General features: G+C 31.7%; 1 protein-coding gene and 1 long non-coding RNA gene across 2 annotated transcripts; both read right to left on the bottom strand.

The window, feature by feature from the left end:
• Positions 1-2,279: 2,279 nt before the first annotated feature.
• Positions 2,280-5,546, bottom strand: LOC120578122 (uncharacterized). The gene is made up of 2 exons (XR_005644056.1): positions 5,330-5,546; positions 2,280-4,542 (listed from the first exon to the last, which is right to left on the bottom strand). It is a non-coding gene; the product is annotated as an uncharacterized lncRNA (long non-coding RNA).
• A 6,276-nt stretch (positions 5,547-11,822) lies between these two features.
• Positions 11,823-13,222, bottom strand: LOC11446851 (pyridoxal 5'-phosphate synthase subunit PDX1.3). The gene has a single exon (XM_003593734.4). The coding sequence runs from the start codon at positions 13,113-13,115 to the stop codon at positions 12,171-12,173; it is 945 nt and encodes a 314-aa protein (XP_003593782.1). The 5' UTR covers positions 13,116-13,222; the 3' UTR covers positions 11,823-12,170.
• Positions 13,223-19,389: the final 6,167 nt, after the last annotated feature.

The raw sequence follows: 19,389 nt of genomic DNA, 5'->3' as shown, positions 1-19,389 counted from the left end.
GGATCTCTTTTGAAAAACAGCTTATTTATGCAAAACAACTTATTATGATCTCATTTTCAAAAACAGCTTATTCAAAACAACTTATTTTGATCTCATTTTCAAAAACAGCTTATTCAAAACAGCTTATTTATGCAAAACAGATTATTTCGATCTCATTTTCAGAAACAGCTTATTCAAAACAGCTTATTTATTAAAAATTGCTTATTATGATCTCATTTTCAAAAACAGCTTATTCATGCAAAACAGCTTATTTATGCAAAATAACTTATTTCGATCTCATTTTTAGTAACAGCTTATTCAAAACAGCTTAATTATGCAAAATAGCTTATTATGATCTCATTTTCAAAAACAGCTTATTCAAAACAACTTATTTCGATCTCATTTTCAGAAACAGCTTATTCAAAACAACTTATTTATGCAAAATAGCTTATTATGATCTCATTTTCAAAAACTGCTTCTTCAAAACAGCTTAATTATGCAAAACAGCTTATTGTGATCTCATTTTCAAAAACAGCTTATTCAAAACAACTTATTTATGCAAAACAGCTTATTTCGATCTCATTTTCAGAAACAACTCAAAACAGCTTATTTATGCAAAATAGCTTATTATACGATGTTTCGAATAAGCTGTTTTTAAAAATGAGATCGTAATAAGCTATTTTTCATAAATAAGTTGTTTTTAAAATGAGATCGTAATAAGTTGTTTTGCATAAATAAGTTGTTATGAATAAGCTGTTTTTGAATATGAGATCATAATAAGCTATTTTGCATAAATAAGCTGTTTTGAATAAGCTGTTTCTGAAAATGACATCGTAATAAGTTGTTTTGCACAAATAATCTGTTTTGAATAAGTTGTTTTTGAAAATGAGATCATAATAAGCTGTTTTGCATAATTAAGCTGTTTTTGAAAATGAGATCATAATAAGTTGTTTTGCATAAATAAGTTGTTTTGAATAAGCTATTTTTGAAAATGAGATATTAATAAGCTGTTTTGCATGAATAAGCTATTTTTGAAAATGAGATCATAATAAGTTGTTTTGCATAATTAAGTTATTTTGAATATGTCGTTTTTGAAAATGAGATTGTAATAAGCTGTTTTGAATAAGTTGTTTTTGAAAATGAGATCATAATAAGCTATTTTGCATAATTAAGCTGTTTTGAATAAGCTGTTACTGAAAATGAGATCGAAATAAGCTGTTTTGCATAAATAAGTTGTTTCGAATAAGTTGTTTTTGAAAATGAGATCATACTAAGCTGTTTTGCATAAATAATCTGTTTTGCATGAATAAACTATTTTTGAAAATGAGATCATAATAAGTTGTTTTTTATAAATAAGTTGTTTTAAAAATGAGATCGTAATAAGTTGTTTTGCATAAATAAGTTGTTTTTTAAAATGAGATATTAATAAGCTGTTTTGCATAAATAAGCTTTTTTATTTAAATAGTTTAGTTAAAAAAAATAAGGTGATAATCAAAAATATAATTATTTAAATAAAAAAGATTAATATTTTTTGAAGATATCCATTGGACTTTTTTTAATTTAAAGAGGTGATCCATTGGATTTTTAAAATAAGGTGGATGGATCAAATCCATCCATAGTTTTTAATGGATGGATCAAATCCAATCCATTAACAAATTTTTTTGTTTGATGGATGGATTGGATGGATTTTGTATTGGATGGATATGGATCTCATGGATCATATTGTCACCCCTAGTTTTGAGGGTTGATTCACCTTAGGAAACACTATTAGGATTGAGTCTCTTGGTTACGGGAAGAGGCTGGGACTTTGGGTAGAATTAGGCGGAGACTTATTCTTGTAACCCATTGATATCTCTTTTGTAACATTACTCATCATATAGTGGAACGGAGGGCTGCTCTCTCCCCCAGACTAGGTCAATTTGGACCGAACTGGGTCAACAAATTCTTTTGTGTTCTCTCTTCTTTTCTCTCTTGCTGTTTTTTTACTTTTGACTTGTATTTATAATTGTTCCATACACTTTGTTTTGATTGCTTGATTATCCCTTACTCCACACATCAAGTTTGTTATTACGGAAAGGTGGCACCTTCAGATGTCGTCATTTCCCATATCATTTGGTGAAATGATGATTACACTATCTAATGGGGCATGCCGCCTACCTCACATTCCAATGATAGGTGATTTCTATGATCAGCCTTCATGTGTAAATGAAGAAGGAGAAACTTCACTTGTTGAGGATAAGTGTTCGTGAAGTTGGGGAAGAGACAGAGAGGATTAGGATTGACTGTTATAGTCAGGAGTGGTTGTAAATGAAGATGGAATTATTGCACTTGTTATACACTTTGTTTGATAGGTATCCTCAAATTGGAATGCTTGACTGTGTTGCTAGGTTATACATATGTTGTTGCTATTTGGGTGTACTGTTTCTACAGGTAAGAATTTTACTTACTCTTGTAGAGGCAAAATATATATTGTACTGTTTTTTAGGAATTTCTCCAATTGGGGTATCGTTGCTTCAGTTACATTGTGCAAGTACCTGAGATATGGCTTTATATTTACTTTTGTAAGCAGCTCAGGGGATATGTGACTCTTCTTCTACCGGTATTTTTATAGTTATGTTATAGATGAATTATTTATTTTTACTATAATAATTTTTTTATAGTTTCAACTTATTATTATAGTTTTCATTTATTATTATTTCTATTTTCTTTTATTATATAACACAGTTGGATTCATAAATATTTTCTAACTTTTCATAATCAAGCAAAAATCTAGATTTCATGTGATGAGCCATAAAGAGGTTTTGCTCCAGCTATGCGGTGGAAGTATAACCGGAGGGCTCTTAAGGTTGATTAGATACAGAGGTTGATAGATGTTTAGAAACTCATAGATGTCATATGACATTCATTTGAGAGTCATTGTCAGATAATCTCATTTGATGATACATGTATTTACGTTGGTTGTCTTTGGTGGTGCGACATAGTAGTTCCTTACTTGCCTGAGAGTTGCCTTCGACAGTTTGGACATAGAAGATATATACCACCACCACCTTTAGATTTTCATACCTTTGATGTAGATGTCAAGTGGATTGATTACCATTCTAGTGTGCATCGATTCGTTGAAGGATCACTTCTGGTGACATATTAATTTAAGGTCACAAAAAACATAGATAGATTGATATGACAAAGCATCACAACCTGGTTTGATATGCCCTACTGAGGATCCAATAGACTAGTCTCTGTTATAGCGTACAAAGTCTCCAATGACGTAGACCTTTTAATTCGAGATTGTCTTCAATTTCTTCCAAGCTACATGGTCACATAGAAGAGTTCACGGGAATGCAAAAGAACTCGTGTTTAGGCATTTGTATTGAGCTTTAAGATAAATAAGATAAGATAACTAATCTAAATGTCCACAATGAGTAAGTCTAATGCTCACACAAACCCCTAAACATGGGTTCCTTTGGCATCTCCCCAAACTCGTCTAAGTAACCTTGTAGCTCTAAAGCAATCAAAAGGATCTCAAATAAGAAGACCATGCATCAGTTGGGACTTTATACGTTGGAATAGAGACTAGTCTATACATACCTCAGCAAGGCATATCAAACAAGGATATGATACTTTGTAGTACCACTCCATGTATGTCCAGGTGGCCTCAAATGGATATGTCATCAAAAGTACTCTTCCAATGACTCAATGCACACTAAAATAGTAATCAATTTGCTCGGTATCTACATCAAAGGTATGGCCATATGAAGGTGGTGGTGGTATATATTTATGTATCCAACATGTCGGAGGCACCTCTCAGTAAGAAACTACTTTGTTGCACCATCAAAGACGACAACCACCGTAAAGACATATTATCAAGTGGGATTACCTGACATTAATACTCAAATGGATGCCATATGACATTTATAGGTGTCAGGCATGTCATCTATCACCCTATGTATCTTATGAACTTTGAGAGTCTCCTGTTTATAATTCCATCACATAGCTCGAGCAACACCTCTTCCTGGCTCATCTCAGAAAATCCAGATTTGTGGTCGATTACAAAGAGTAAAAAAATAATCAAGAATCCAACAGTGTTACAAAATAAAAAAATAGAAATAATAATAAATCAAAACTATAATAATAAATTGAAACCATGATAAATTATTATAATAATAAATATCAAAACAAAAATAATATGTTGTCTCTAACATTATTATAAAAATACCTACATAAGTGTCACACATTCTCCAAGTTACTTACCGGTAAACATAGGATCACCTTTCAAGTACTCCATCAATATCTACCACAGTTCGAAAAATGAGGTCTTCATGCTATGTGAGGAGACAAGTCATACGGTCCTCCCCTATACCCCATCTATGAGCTACTCCACCTCCTGATATATGATCTGCTCCACCGCCACATGTGCAGGCTGCTCCACCTCCTGATGTATGGGTTACTCTCCGTTTGAATCAAGCGATTGATCATGTTGCTGATCACAAACCATATCATGACTTGGTGTTCTGTCGTCGTGCCCTACATGTATTATCCTACCATGTCATCTTTTGCATTACTCCACTGAAAAAATGGCAAAGAATTACTACATAAAAATCAACAAACTAAAACCAATTAGAAACCTATAAAGATATAAAACGAAAAAGAAAAAAACATAATCGGAAAACATGTTAAAGTTTTCCGAAATTAGGCGGTATAACTGAAAATCACAATTTAGTTATCCGATAAGCAAACCAAAACGGGATAGTTGCACTTAAGTTAGCCATTATTTTCCACTTTATGATTGTAGTTGAAAATTATTTTTATTTTCTATTATTTTTATGTCAAATATATATATAATGAATGGAGTAAAGATAAAATAAATGAGCTTCCAAAAAATGTGTCAATAGACAATAGTCGCATACATTACACACAAATGAATTAAATCATGAATATACAAGGTAAAAATAAAATGTAAGTCCTTTAGAATCAACAACAACAACAAACCTAAAAAATAGATCTAAAGGAATACCAACGGAAAACTCAAGAAAACAAACCCAAAAAATAGACCCAAAGGAATATCTACGAAAAACTTAAGAAAACACAAAACAAAAGGGTAGGTTAGATCATAAACATAGATCTAAAAAAACCTAACAAATATATCTAAACTAATACCAACAGAAAACTCAAGAAAACAAACCTAAACAATAGATCTAGAAGAATACCAACGGAAAACTCAAGAAAACACAAAAAAAAGGTAGGCTAGAACATAAACATAGATCTAAAAAAACCTAAAAAAACAGATCTAAAATAATACCAACAAAAAACTTAAGAAAACAACCCTAAACAATATATCTAAAGGAATACCAACATAAAACTCAAGAAAACCATACAATGGTCCTCGCCCTCGGAGCTTCTTTTGCTTCCTTGTTACACCTTTTCGTGCCAAAACAAAATCAACCAAAAAGGAAAACTTTGAGAGAGAAAGTATAATTGAGTGACGAAGGGAAAATTGAGAGATGAATATTAATGAGAAAAGAATCATTTGATAGAGATGATGATATGATTTTGAGAGAGAAATGGTTCGTTGTGCCTCTCAGGTTGTGAAGTCTGGATATGAGATACGATACGGATACGATACTGCACCGATACGCCGATACGGGAAAATTTCAAAAATCAAGATACGATACGGCTGGGATACGTTAATAAAAAAATTATATAATTAAATGTATAATATAATTATAACCTTTTTTTTAATTTGCAAATATATTAACAAACACAAGAAACTAGACTCGTAGTACATTAACATAAATATACATAATATTGACGATTAAGAGAGTGGTGATTAGTCAATTACATACGCAAAATATACCAAAAAAAACACCATCAGTGTTATATGAATGCTATTTTATATCCAAAAGGAACATTGTTAGTGCTATACTATATCGATCCAAAAAAGAAGCACTATATCCAAAGTGGAAGGCAACCATTTTGGAAGAAAAAGTTGAAACCCTAATTTTTTAAAAAGGGGAAGATGAAATTGTTTATGTGGTATGGTGTGGGTCGTACTGACACCAAAGAAAGATAAAGGAAATGTATACATATTATAGTAATATAATGATTTTATTCTTATGTTTTTTTTTCTTATTTAAAAAAAAAACACAGAAATCAAAATAATATAAAAAAACACAAGTATCCGTGTGTATCGGGACGTATCGGAAAATTATTTTCTTAAAAAATAAAATTTAATAGTATTTTAAAGTGACCTCAATGATTCAATGACGGGTGGTGTCTCCAAAAACACTATGACTATTTTAAAGTGGAAAGACTGAGTGCAAGTATACAATGTTCAAGTTATAGTATAAAAAGATATCAATCCCATCGGAGTTGTGAAGCTATAACTTTGTATACCTTACTAGTAGAAAACTTGTTTGTAAGAAAAAAAAAAAAATCATTTGTCACAACAATAAATATAAAAGGTTAAGTTTTGGGAAAACAGTTAAAAAGATTTAGAAATTCTCAAGATGGAAAGTGTGGTTTAAACTAGGTTCAGCTATAACAAAACATTACTGCGATTTACAAAGCGATAGCTTTGTATGGTTCTTGTGCCTCACAGAGTTATAACTTCATATAGCCACTGTGATTCACAAAGTTGTATATATCCGGCTTCCTGGCAACCAATTGGTATTAGGGAGTGTTACCTCATCCATCGTGTTAAGGCTGGAACGACACATCGTTAGGGGTATGATTATGCAGAACTTAACACGCAACAATTGCTAGGTTAGGTGCTCACCTTTTCCTCACGAAGAGTACTCCACATGAGCCCTTTAGCCTATAACAAGATTCCTACCAAGATCTTAGCGCTTAGCTATAACTACAAGTCTCTTCTAAGTTCAAGTTAACGTTCAAACAGTCTCTCGTGATTCTTTCACCTCACGGTGTTTAAGGACAAATTCATATCTAACAAACATGTTCCACTCTCATACCGGTTAAGGATCAGGGAGCTATAACATTAAAAATAAAAGTGATCAAATTTTAACTTCTAAAGATTTTCAGTTAAGACAGTTTGTTAGAAAAAAGCTCGGTGATACAGCTTTATATATTGCAAGTAAATAAAAGTCACAACCTCACCATGTCTAAACCAAAAGAAGAGGTTTAGCTAATGGTGAGCTGAACCTCAGAAATAGAAATAAAGATAAGCATAAATAAAAATATGGAAAACTAAATTGATAGATTAAATAGAGCTAGTGCAATATTGCAATCCTTGAAGGAAAGTGGTGAGCCGAAGCATCACCAAGTAATCTAACTCTAAACCTCTAGAATCTAGCACTCATGCTCATCTATGGAGAAGATGAGATGAAATGAGAACTCTAAAGTTGCTAACCATAGCCGTAAACTGGCCTCTCCAATTCTGTAATGAATTTTTGGACCATTGGCACCGACACATTGTTGTCCTTTTATAGTACAAGGCCAACCACTACAAGTTGTACCCTTTGGTCATTTCACATATGGGCTGTCCTTATCATATCCTACCTACTCCTGACATGTTCCTTCATTATTCCTAGGATTTCAATCATTGGGGACAGCTCATATTCTTCCTCATTAAGCAATGGTCAGACGTGGTCCCATGCGTTCGTACTATGTACGACCCTGCTAACAATCCAGGGCACTGCAGCTTTCCAAATCTTCAGCAAAGCAAACTTCGTCCACGTTGTAGCTTCTCATATCTTCAGAGTCATTCCTTAACCTACATCATCAAACATCCATGACAAGCATTACTAGTTCAAAAGGATTACTTAATACTAAAAACAACTAAAACTATAAAATCATTAAATAGTCATTGATTAGATGTCTTAGGCAATGCAATCATTAATTTTTTTGTCCATTATAAGAGTTAAGTGCAACGTGATAACCAATTTATTTATCGGTTATCAACAAGTATGGTCGGTTCGACCGATTGTGCTTAGCCTTAGCTTCTTGAATTTGAACACAGCAAAATGGAAACTTCAATAGCGCATGAGGTATGGGGAAAGAATTTCACTATTTTTTTTAAGATAAACCTATTAATCTAGAGTGAAATAAAAGAAATAATATTAATAATAAAAAAATATAATGGTTTGATTTGAGTTTTGGGTGATCACTTTTTATGGCAAAAAATAAACCATATTTCATTTAAATTTTTAGATTACGTCAATGCAATATAAATTTAAAGTCGTTAAAAACAAAAAGGATAAATTTACGAATAAACTCACAACATGCATGTTAATATCACACAACGGTAAAGCATATAAGGCTTCAAATATATTCAAGCATATAAAGCACTTTTACAAAAAAAAAAAAAAAAAAAAAAAAGCTAATCTATATCTCTAATATGGTATAAAATTGTTGGGGAATTATGAAGTTATGGTGACAAACTCTGAATAACTTGGAAAATTTACAGTAAGAGTGGATGATTTTGACCTTTGGTAGCATCCAAATTAGAGAGAAATTTGTTGTTAAAAATTGGATGCCTTAAAAAAAAGGTTAAAATGAAGGTGGGTTCAGCATTTATCTATGTAGATTTGAAACGGCTTGGCAGGGTGAATTAGCCACGTTTTTGTATTAAAAAGACCTTAACTGGTTCCAGAAATCCATAGCCAAAAAACTCATTAATGGAATGGGGACAAGAATAATAAGCATTGTCATAAGAAAATTCAAATGCTTAGAAACTCTGAGGAGTGGAAAGCTCAGTTTTTTATGAAGTATTGTTCTCAATTACTCATGTTAATATGAATTGATTCCAAACTCAGTTTACTTTTCCTGAACTTGACCAATGAGTGATGAACAATCTCAGTTCCATGTTTGAGAACAAGGAAATAAAAATGGTTTTTTAGTATGAGGAGTGGAAAGCACTTGGACAGACTCGATGATTTTCTTGCAGGATTTTATCAGAAATCTTGGAATACCGTTGCTGAACATGTCATCAACGTTGTCGAGCAAGTTTGGATCATCCAAAACATAATGTAATTGTGAATAAAACTAACATCAAAAGAATTTGATGAGAATTATCTCTTCAGTCAATAATATTCTCATCAAATTATTGAAGTAGTTGTAAATAGATTGAAAGTTACCCTTTCAGACATTATCTCTCCTTTTGAAATTGGTTTTGTTTCTGGGGAGGAGTTTCCATGAGAATATTACTGTTGCTCAAGAATTTGTTTCAAAGGATAAGAAAGGCTTGTTTCTATTAAAGTTGATTTGGCCAATGCATTCTGGAAGTTGAAATGGCACTTCATTCTGGAAGTACTTAGGGAAACCAACTTTCCTAAAACTGCATTTCAAGTGTGCAAAGCAATGTTATGCGTTAAGCCATAAAGGGAAGTTAGAAGGGCAATCCAATTTCTCCCTGAATTGTGATTGAAAAAAATGGTCCTGTAATGTTTGATGCGAACCCATAATGTAGAAACAATACATGGAAGGAAGCAAGACAGCACTGAAAATTAAAGTAAAATACAATAGGATGAAGATCCTATTGACCACTCAAGCCAATGCTCTGCCTAACAAACTCAATGATTTCACTCCCTTCCTTTCTCTCCACTAAGAATCCTTATAAGAGAATTTCCTTACACAATTCAGTTATCATTTCCTGCTCACTCTCTGCAATGTGAATATTCCCTCACACAATTCATGTTGGGTCACTGAAGGGGAGCAAGGGGTTCCCTCCACACTCGAGGCTAGAACAACTGCACAAGCAAGAGAGACGCCACACTCTTACCCAAAACCTTAAGGTTATGTGTTCATGGATCATCTTACTTATAAGGTGTTCAACCTTTGCTCTTTTATCCGATCTGGGACATATATATCACACTTGTACACAACATCAATTAAGTTATCATTTCCTACTTTCACTCTTAACAAGAACTCTCTACCTTGGGCAATTGATGTGGAAATTGTCCCTTTGCCACCTAATGTAGGATCCCATCAGTGTTCCATTTAATGGTTACAAAACCTTTTGCAAACTATGAATCACATACACTTGGATTAGGCGTGTCCCGGAGTCGGATATGTGTCGTGTCCGACACCGACACATATAATTACACTGAATTATGTGATTTCCTCAAATTATTAGTGCGTCGGTGTTCGTGTTGTGTCTGGTATTGTGCTTCATAATTTGGAAAGCTCATTCAACACCAATGCAATATTTTGGACTCCGCCGGTGTGTTGACTTCACCTCACATCAAAATACCCTATCAATGTGGTAGCCATCAACCATGCCTACCAAGTTGATAGCCATTCCTATTGTGTACACCACATGCCATTTTTGCCATCTTAAAACAAGTACAATCATCTACAATTGCCGTTGCCCTATCCTAAGAGATTAGGCATGTTTCTCTGTTTTTGCTCAAAACGTGAGGGGAAGTAAAAAAGACAAGTTGTTTTGGAGTGAAAAAAGTGCTAAATGGTGGCAGAAAGAAATGTAAGGTAAAGAAGACTATAAATAGCAGAAAGACACGCTAAATGAAGCTGGCCAAGTACCTTAAGCCCTAGTTGAAAAAAGTACTGAGTGTGGAGTGTGTTAATTGAGGCTTGCATGTTGTCAAGAACAAACCATTCACACAATAGGTGAGTTTAGAATTTTGATCACTTCAGTTTTCAAAAGAAATGAAGAGTTTCGTTTATGAAATAATAAGACACAAAACGACAGATTAGGATTAACATATTTACCCCCGAAAAGCACGACAATCTTATTGAAGTTATTACATTCTGTTTTGAAAATGAATTTCACATCTCCATGGAGCTCTCAATTTTATCAAAAAAGGAGAAGATGTTGACCCGTGAATTTCCACCATAGAAACAATCGATTATGAGCATCTTATCTAGTCTAGAAACTAAATACCACAAATAATATCCCACCGTCTATGTAAAGCTAGTGGCATGATGACTGTATAGTGATTAAGTCTTAAGTGGAAAATACTCCATGCCTTTATTGTATATTCATGGAGTAGTATATCCATGCCTTTATTGTATCAATAAGATATGGCTAAAGTGTAATAAACTATGACCACTAATTATGGTACTACTTTCCCTACTTCCAAACACAGCAAAAGTTGTCATACACTCATACACAAGCTTCAGGCTGTGTTCCATGTTCAATCCAGAAACATATATTACAAATGACACAACAATATACATAGACCAAATTCCTTCCACGTACTCTTCTTCTCCTTCACCCAATATAAAATTTGTCATTTTGTAATCTTATTTCACAAATTACAAACTTGAACTATATACAGTCAAAATAAACATCTGGTAATCAGGTTAAAACAAGAGAGTATACCATATTCACATGATTATACCATATGGATATTGATTTGTCTTAATGCATATACTAAGTAAAAAAAAAAAAAAAGTGGTTTTTCTTCATTAGTAAAACCAATTACAACAGAATGCAATAGGAGTATATATGACAGTTCTCAAAATATGTCAAATGCCACCAAAAATAACAAACTTGTTGGCCCTATTTGGATAAACTGGCTTAAAGCAGTAACAAAACAAAAGCTAAAATAAAGGAAAATCGTTTTTGTGTAAGCTATAACCTGATTTGATAAGCTATCTCAAAGAACTTGTGAAATAAAGCAGTAACACAATAAAAGATAAAAAGGGAAAATTGTTTTCGTGTAAGCTATATGTTTTCATAAACTCTTAGAAAACTTGTGAAAATAAGCTGAAAACAACTTATGAACAATGTCAAAAGCTGTCTATAAGTCCTCTCAAACAATCATACAAAACTTATGCTAGTAGATAAACTCAAAAAAACCAATCAAATTATGCTCCAAGTAATTGGGAACCAAAAGTAAAAGGGATTGAAATTAAAACCTTTGAAATAAAATGAATTGAGCCAAAGCTTAACATCCAATATAACAATAGAATTCAATATTCCAACAAGAATGGTCTAGTTTATGATGAATTCAACATACTAGAGTAAACACTATAAAGTATCGGAAACATTACAAGCCACAAAAGGCCAATTGCTTTGTCTTTTTTTCAATTTCCCCATCTAACACAGTTCAAACATAAGAACCAAAAACACGATAACCTTATTAAAATGAAATATAAAAAAACAACTAAAAAGTACTAGCGTAAAGTAAAACCCTTTCAGACAGAAATTTCCATGCCAAAAGAGAACCATCATCATCATCATCATCATCATCATCATCACGATGATAATGAAATCATTCAGACCTATTAGCAAACCTTTCAACATTATGATCAGTCAAATTAAGCCCAACCATAGCTTCACCCAATCCACAACTAACCTCAGCCAAAATCTCTGGATCACTGTAATGAGTAACAGCTTGAACAATCGCCCTCGCTCTTTTCGCCGGATCCCCACTCTTAAACACACCAGAACCAACAAAAACACCATCACACCCAAGCTGCATCATCAAAGCTGCATCCGCTGGTGTCGCCACACCACCAGCAGCAAACTGCACAACAGGCAGCCTTCCAAGTTGCTTAGTCTGCATAACAAGATCATAAGGAGCACCAATTTTCTTAGCAAAAGTGAAAACCTCATCTTCATCCATATTCCTCAAAACCCTGATATCACCCAAAACAGAACGCACATGACGAACTGCTTCAATGATATTACCAGTTCCAGCTTCACCTTTGGTACGAATCATCGCAGCACCTTCGCGAATTCGGCGAAGAGCTTCACCGAGGTTACGACAGCCACAAACGAAAGGAATACGGAAATTGTGTTTGTTGATGTGATTGTCTTCATCAGCAAGGGTAAGAACTTCGCTCTCATCGACGTAATCGATTCCGAGAGATTCAAGGATCTGAGCTTCAACGAAATGACCGATACGGGCTTTCGCCATGACGGGGATGGTGACGGCGGCTTTGATTTCTTTGATGAGTTGAGGGTCGGACATACGAGCAACACCGCCTTGAGCACGGATGTCGGCGGGGACACGCTCCAAGGCCATGACGGCGCAAGCACCAGCTTCTTCAGCGATGCGAGCTTGTTCGGCGTTGACGACGTCCATGATGACGCCGCCGCGGAGCATTTGAGCGAGGCCGACTTTGACGGAGAATGGGGAGGATTTGGTGGTGGTGGAGGTTGTTTCAGTGAGTGCACCGTTGCCGTAGACGGTTACGACTCCAGATCCTTCCATGTTGAGGGGTAAAATGGGAATAATAAAATGTGGGAAGCGGAGGAAAGGAGGAAATGGATTGTGCGGTGAAGAGAGTGATGAAGTGATGAGAGGGTTAAGTAGTGCTCAAATCACTCTATCAGTGCCTGCCTTCACTCCTTCGAATCATATCTAGCCACGCATTGCTTACCTATGTGTGGTGATAAAAATTAATTTTTTTTTTAAGGGAACAAAAATAAATATAGAGTTAATTAAGTTTTTGGTCCCTATAAATACTTGTAGTTTAATTTTTAATCCCTATAAAAATAAATCATATTTTTTAATCCCTATCAAATTTTCCGTTATTGTTTTTAGTCCCTGTTAAATTAAAATTTCTTTAATTATGCTTAAAATTTAAAATTTTTTAATAATTTTTTACATACTTATTTAAAACATTATAAAAGGTTCCGCCACAATAAATTAACTCAAAAATTTTATTTCTTGAATTTTTTGCGTTTTAAAAAAATTATATTTTATTCATTACATGTTAAAAAAATTTAATTTTTTATAAAAGAGATTATTATTCTTAACATATCTGTTAAAAATCATCTAAAAATTTAAGTATAATTAAACAAATTTCAGTTTAACAGGGACCAACACATACTTTTAGTCATTGTAAAATTAAAATTTGCTTAATTGTGCTTAAACTTTTAAATTTGTAACATATTTTTCACATACTTACTTAGAATATTATACAAAGTTCATCCGCAAAAAAGTAACTTAAAATTTTATTATTAGGTCCAAATTTTCATTAATATAATCTTCAAAATTTGCCTTTTAGAAAAATTCATATTTAATTCATTACATGTTAAAAAAGTAAAAAAATTTACAAAAGAGTGTCTTAAGATGTTATGAACATGTATGTAAAAAATCTTTCAAAAATTTAGAAGTTTAAACAAAATTAAACAAATTTTAATTTAACCGGGGCTAAAAAACTAACAGAAAATTTTGTATGGACTAAAAAGTGTGATTTATTTTTATAGAGACTAAAAACAAAACTGCAGATATTTATAGGGACCAAAAACTTAATTAACCCATAAATATATGATGATAAAAATAATAATAATTTGTAATAATAAGATTAATATTATGAGTAATTTATCTATTGAAAGTGACTAAGATAACTCAAACTCTATGATGTTAGTTGTTTTTCAACAATTTATGTTAACTCGTTTATTAATGATTTAGGTTAATTTCGATTAGTTTTGATAGAAAAATACAAATGCTTGATCCAGATGAAACCAATGTAGTTTGATTAGGTAGTGGAATTTGTCAAAATCGACCGATGTTTGGCTCGTTCATAAAATGAAAAATGTTGCTTAAATTGAGATCCGAGGGAGTATCTATTCTAGAAAAAATTTGTTTATGATAAAATGTGTCAAATAAGTCAGATTAAATACATGAATTATTCAATGCAAGTCATGAGAAAAGATGCCAAAATTTATTAATTTATTTGCACAACTATTTTGTTATTTGAAAATTAAAGATACACTAGCATTCATTTTTTGAGAAAGATACACTAGCATTCATGTTTTTAACGAAAGTGATACGATTCTTCTATCTATTAACCGATTGTCAAGGAACATGACTACAATTCTTACAAACCATGTAAATATTGTCACACTATTTTTTTTTTTTACTTAATAGCAGTTTTAATCCCCTAACTTTTCTAAAGTTGTGATTTTGATCCTTTAAGAAGAAAAAAAGCTACAAAATTGTCCCTTAAGTTTTACAACTGTGGCAGTTTTGGCCTCCAAAAGCCAATTTTGACTCAGTCTACGCTGACGTGACATCCTAAGTGAGGTGCCACATGTTATTCTTTTTACCAAAAATTGGCTTTGGGGGACCAAAACTGCGACAACTGTAACACTTAGAGAGAGGTTTTGTAGTTTTTTTTCTTATGGGGCCAAAATCGCAACTTTGTGAAAGTTAGGGGGCGAAAATTACTATTAAGCCTATTTTTTTGTCAAGTAGCATAGTAGTTGGAGCTCACACATATTAAATATGGAGAAATGAAATGTCTTAGGTTGGAATATTGATCCCTTATATACATTATCCAATGTCCCTATCAACTGAGTTAATCTCACCGGAACAAGTAGTGTCACATTCTAACCAAATATTGAAACAAACCTCTATGGAACAAGCCTTTATATGACAATTTTTTTAGAGCAATGTTATTCGAACATCAATTTGGTTGACAATCATATTTTTACAAAGCCATTATGCGTTGACACAAAAACCAAAACAATAGAAAAAGAAAGTAAAAATATAATGTGAGTATGAGAGAGAAAATTGTCAAAAATTATTAGAAAATGATTGTACAAATATCATTTTTATTTATTTTTTTCTAATAGCATGTATATCGGCCAACAACTTCGTATGAAGAGAAGTTGTTGTTATGCTCAAATGAACGACCAAGCTCCCCCATAAAACAACTCTATTGTCTCTCGAAATACCATACCACCTTCTAGGCTTCTACACCAGCCCTCGATGGTTTAGGCAAATGTTATTTTTACTCAAAAAAGAAAAAATCAATTGTTGTTAACATCAAATTATCTCTATTACTTTGTTAAGACCATTTTATTTCAATTGACAATATTTTTTAATTGTCAATTTTCTGACGATGGTTTAGGTATTGACTATCTTTTCTCAAAAAAAAATTATTACTGATTAAAAATTTCTTTTATTTTTTTTATGGACCAAATTAAGTCTCACAGTTTTCTTAAATACTAAAATAGATATTCATTCTGAAAAACAATCTCAAAAATTTATATTGAGAAACAATTCAATGCTCATGAAAAAGAAACGGTCTGGTCCATATAAACAACAATTCAATGCTCATGAAATGAAAAAGTTTACGATTCAATGAATTTGTAAGTACTCTTCCAAAAAAAAATGAATTTGTAAGTACTCTTCCAAAAAAAAATGAATTTGTAAGTATTTGTTTATTATTTTCATGTATAATCTGTTTTTTTAGTACTGTCCATTTATAATCTTTAAACTCTTGATAAGAACGGTTTTTGCCATATAAACCAATTCGAGAAATGTCCAATAATATGATTTTTCTTATACAATAGTATTGCCTTTTAAAAAACTTTTTTTATATGATTTTTGCCATATAAACAAATTCTAGAAATGTCAAATTACAATTTTTATAAGTACAACTCAATTGATATGAATATTATATTATATATGTAGGGGTGGAGTTTAATAATTAAATTTTCCATTTATTCACTTTAAATGAATTGAATGAGGAGAGTAGTATCGCAACATGCCACACACTCTTCAAGAGGAAAATCGATGTGCGGATTTTATGACCGAGTTTAAAAAAAAATTGTCATGTTAAACCATTAAAAATTTGCAACACTATTCAAAGCAAATTGTGATATTACTCTCCTCCACCCGCCTTAAGATCTTTTGAACCTTCTAAAGATTGATGCGGTTGGTACTTTCTTTTCTAGAGAGTAGTTTTGTTTTTTCTTGTTTTCTTCCTTTTCATTTTGTTGTTTTCATTAACCTTGTAACTAAAAAAATATCAGTTGTAAATATCGTCAGTGTTAGTTAACAACCTTCATTTGCATTCGAATATGATATCTCATAATTATGTGAGAGTTTCAGGTGATACTTACCACTTAATTAAAAACAAAATTAACGATATCGGGTTTCAGTTGTGGATTTTTTATTTTATAAAAATATTCTATAAGAGATGAAAGATTTTATATATATAAATTTTTTCGAAAATAAAAAGTTGAAAATGTATCTATTTCTTTTTATGGGTTAAATATGTTTCTGGTCCATATAAATATATAAACTTTACGTTTTAGTATCTCTAAAATTTTCCTTCAACTTTTAGTCCCTATACAATTTTCAATCAATACTTTTGGTCCCTATTTTAAAGTTAATTTTTGTATTTTTTTTAATGAAATATGTAAAAAATTGTAAAAATCTTTTCCAAAAAAAATTTGAACTTTTTAACAAAACATAAATTAAATATAAATTTGTTACCGTAGAAGATATAAAAATTCATATTAATTCATGTTAAGTTAAAAAATTCTAATTTTTTTTGGAAGAGATTCTGATAATATTATAAATTTTTCTACAAAAATTTTTTCGAAAATATGAATTATACATATGAGTTTACTTTAAAAGAGGGAGCAAAAGTGAAGATGAAAAACTTTTGGAGAAAATAAAATTAAAGAATTTTTTTAGAGGGATTATCCTTAATAGCGGTTGTGTATTGAACTCCTTGAGATTTGGAGAAGATTTTAACTCTAAGATGTGTTAGTTGTTACCATCTTTTATCAAACAAGGATTTTTTTTTGTGGTGACCGATGTGATGTTTGAACCTCAGACCTTGCATATACTATATATTGTCATCACCAACTGAGTTAAACTTAAAAGGATTTATCAAACAAGGATTACTAGTGCTAATCATTATCCCTTTTTTTTCACGGTTAAAAATCATTATTAGTGCTAATCATCATCATGAACAAGTTCAAACTTAAATCTTTAATTTGCTAGTACAACAAATCTGTCATGTTAAACCGAGTGATATGAAATATTCTGAAAGTTCAACCGTTAGTTTAAAACATATACTCTGAATACGATTCTTGGATAAAAAATTTGTTTGTCATGTTTTACTTACCTGGAACTCCAGATTACAGGACCCATTTATTCAAAGATACCGTTTTTATACTAAAATATTTCGATTGAAATGATCTATTTCTTCTGAGCTAGTTTTTTTTACAGAAATATATAGATGATTGGTTTAGTTTATGTTTAAAATGAAATGAGCATACACTTCACAAATTAATCAAACATAAAGAACTGCAAATAAAATTCGGATAGGGAAAAATCATAGAAATGAAATGGGAGAGGTAGCAAATTTTAGTAGGGCTTGAGAGGATGGGATAAAAGAATCAAAGGGGGCCTTTCATTTCCAATCTTAATAATTAGATTCCTTCCCCACAAGGAATATATAAATATATTTAGAGGAGAAATCGTATTCAACATGTCCACTCCTCAGCCTCAACTTGTTTAATTACTTGCATCATGAAATTTTCATACTTAATCAATTTTATTTTTGTCCTCATATGTGCATGTGGTTTGGCAGCCGCAGCCTGATGACAATATCATTGTATTAGATTTTTTAGTCTCTTTCGCAAAATCTTTGCTTGTTGTTGTTCTTTTGACTCCATTTGGACCAGCACTAGCTTTTTCATTTATCACTTAAAAATAATCTTGAAATCAACTCCTCTCGCTGTTATCAGTCTTAAACTTTTATTGGATGCTATATTGAACTTGCAATAGTTGATAAAAGGGAGTGAGGATCTGACCAAATTGATTATTATTATTTGGGTCATCCTTTTTTTGACAAATTATTTGGGTCATCCTAACAGGTGCATCCGGGACATCGATTAAGGATACCAAAAAAAGAAATTTATTAATTTTTTTTTTTTTTTTTTAATTTTTAGTAGATTAATTACACAATTTTCAATGTAATAACTATTATATAATTTACATTTTTAGTATCATTAATCATTGCCCTGAAGGTACGAGTTAGTATTTTCCTTAAGATTTACTATTGTTTTTGAGTTAGCCTAGTCCTCAAGGAAGAAGACTACTAATTTGAAGTTCGATAAATTGAATCTCACAAATAATTCTTTTAGTCATAATTCAAACTTAGATGGTAGAGTGGTTTGTCTTATTTTGTCAAATAATTTAAACTCACACACCTTAAATGTAAAGAAGTGTAGAATTTATGTTCTGAATCCAAACCCCTACATATCAACTTTATATCAACGTCCTTATATCTACAAACTGAGTTTCTCTTTACCGGAAAGTCATAAACCAATTGAATCCAATGGCTTAATTAAATATTAATGCTTTGTTTGAATTAGGAAATAAAGTAGTACTTGTACGGTTGTATCTCTCGTTTTTGTGTCACCTTTCATATTACTATTATGCTAAGTGAAAAATAATATGATTATAAGAGAGAAATTTATCACAAAAATTGTTACGTAATAGATGTTTAAATATCATTCGCTTTTTTTTTTAAATGCATATCTATACACTTAAAATTTTAAGTTTCATAAAGTTAAAAACAAAATAAACAATTTCGAAACTTGAATTCAAAACCCTGGTATAGGAACTTAAGTTTCCAAAAGAGATATATTTTGATATAAAAAAAAAAAATGTAAACTCGTTATGAATATAAATAGAGGTGCAAATATTTTGATAAGAAAATGTAAACTCG

The sequence above is a fragment of the Medicago truncatula genome, chromosome 2, assembly GCF_003473485.1.
Source record: "Medicago truncatula cultivar Jemalong A17 chromosome 2, MtrunA17r5.0-ANR, whole genome shotgun sequence".
In the NCBI taxonomy this organism is placed as follows: domain Eukaryota; kingdom Viridiplantae; phylum Streptophyta; class Magnoliopsida; order Fabales; family Fabaceae; genus Medicago; species Medicago truncatula.
Note: the sequence above shows the minus strand (reverse complement) of the source record. Positions and strands in the feature narration are given on the sequence as shown.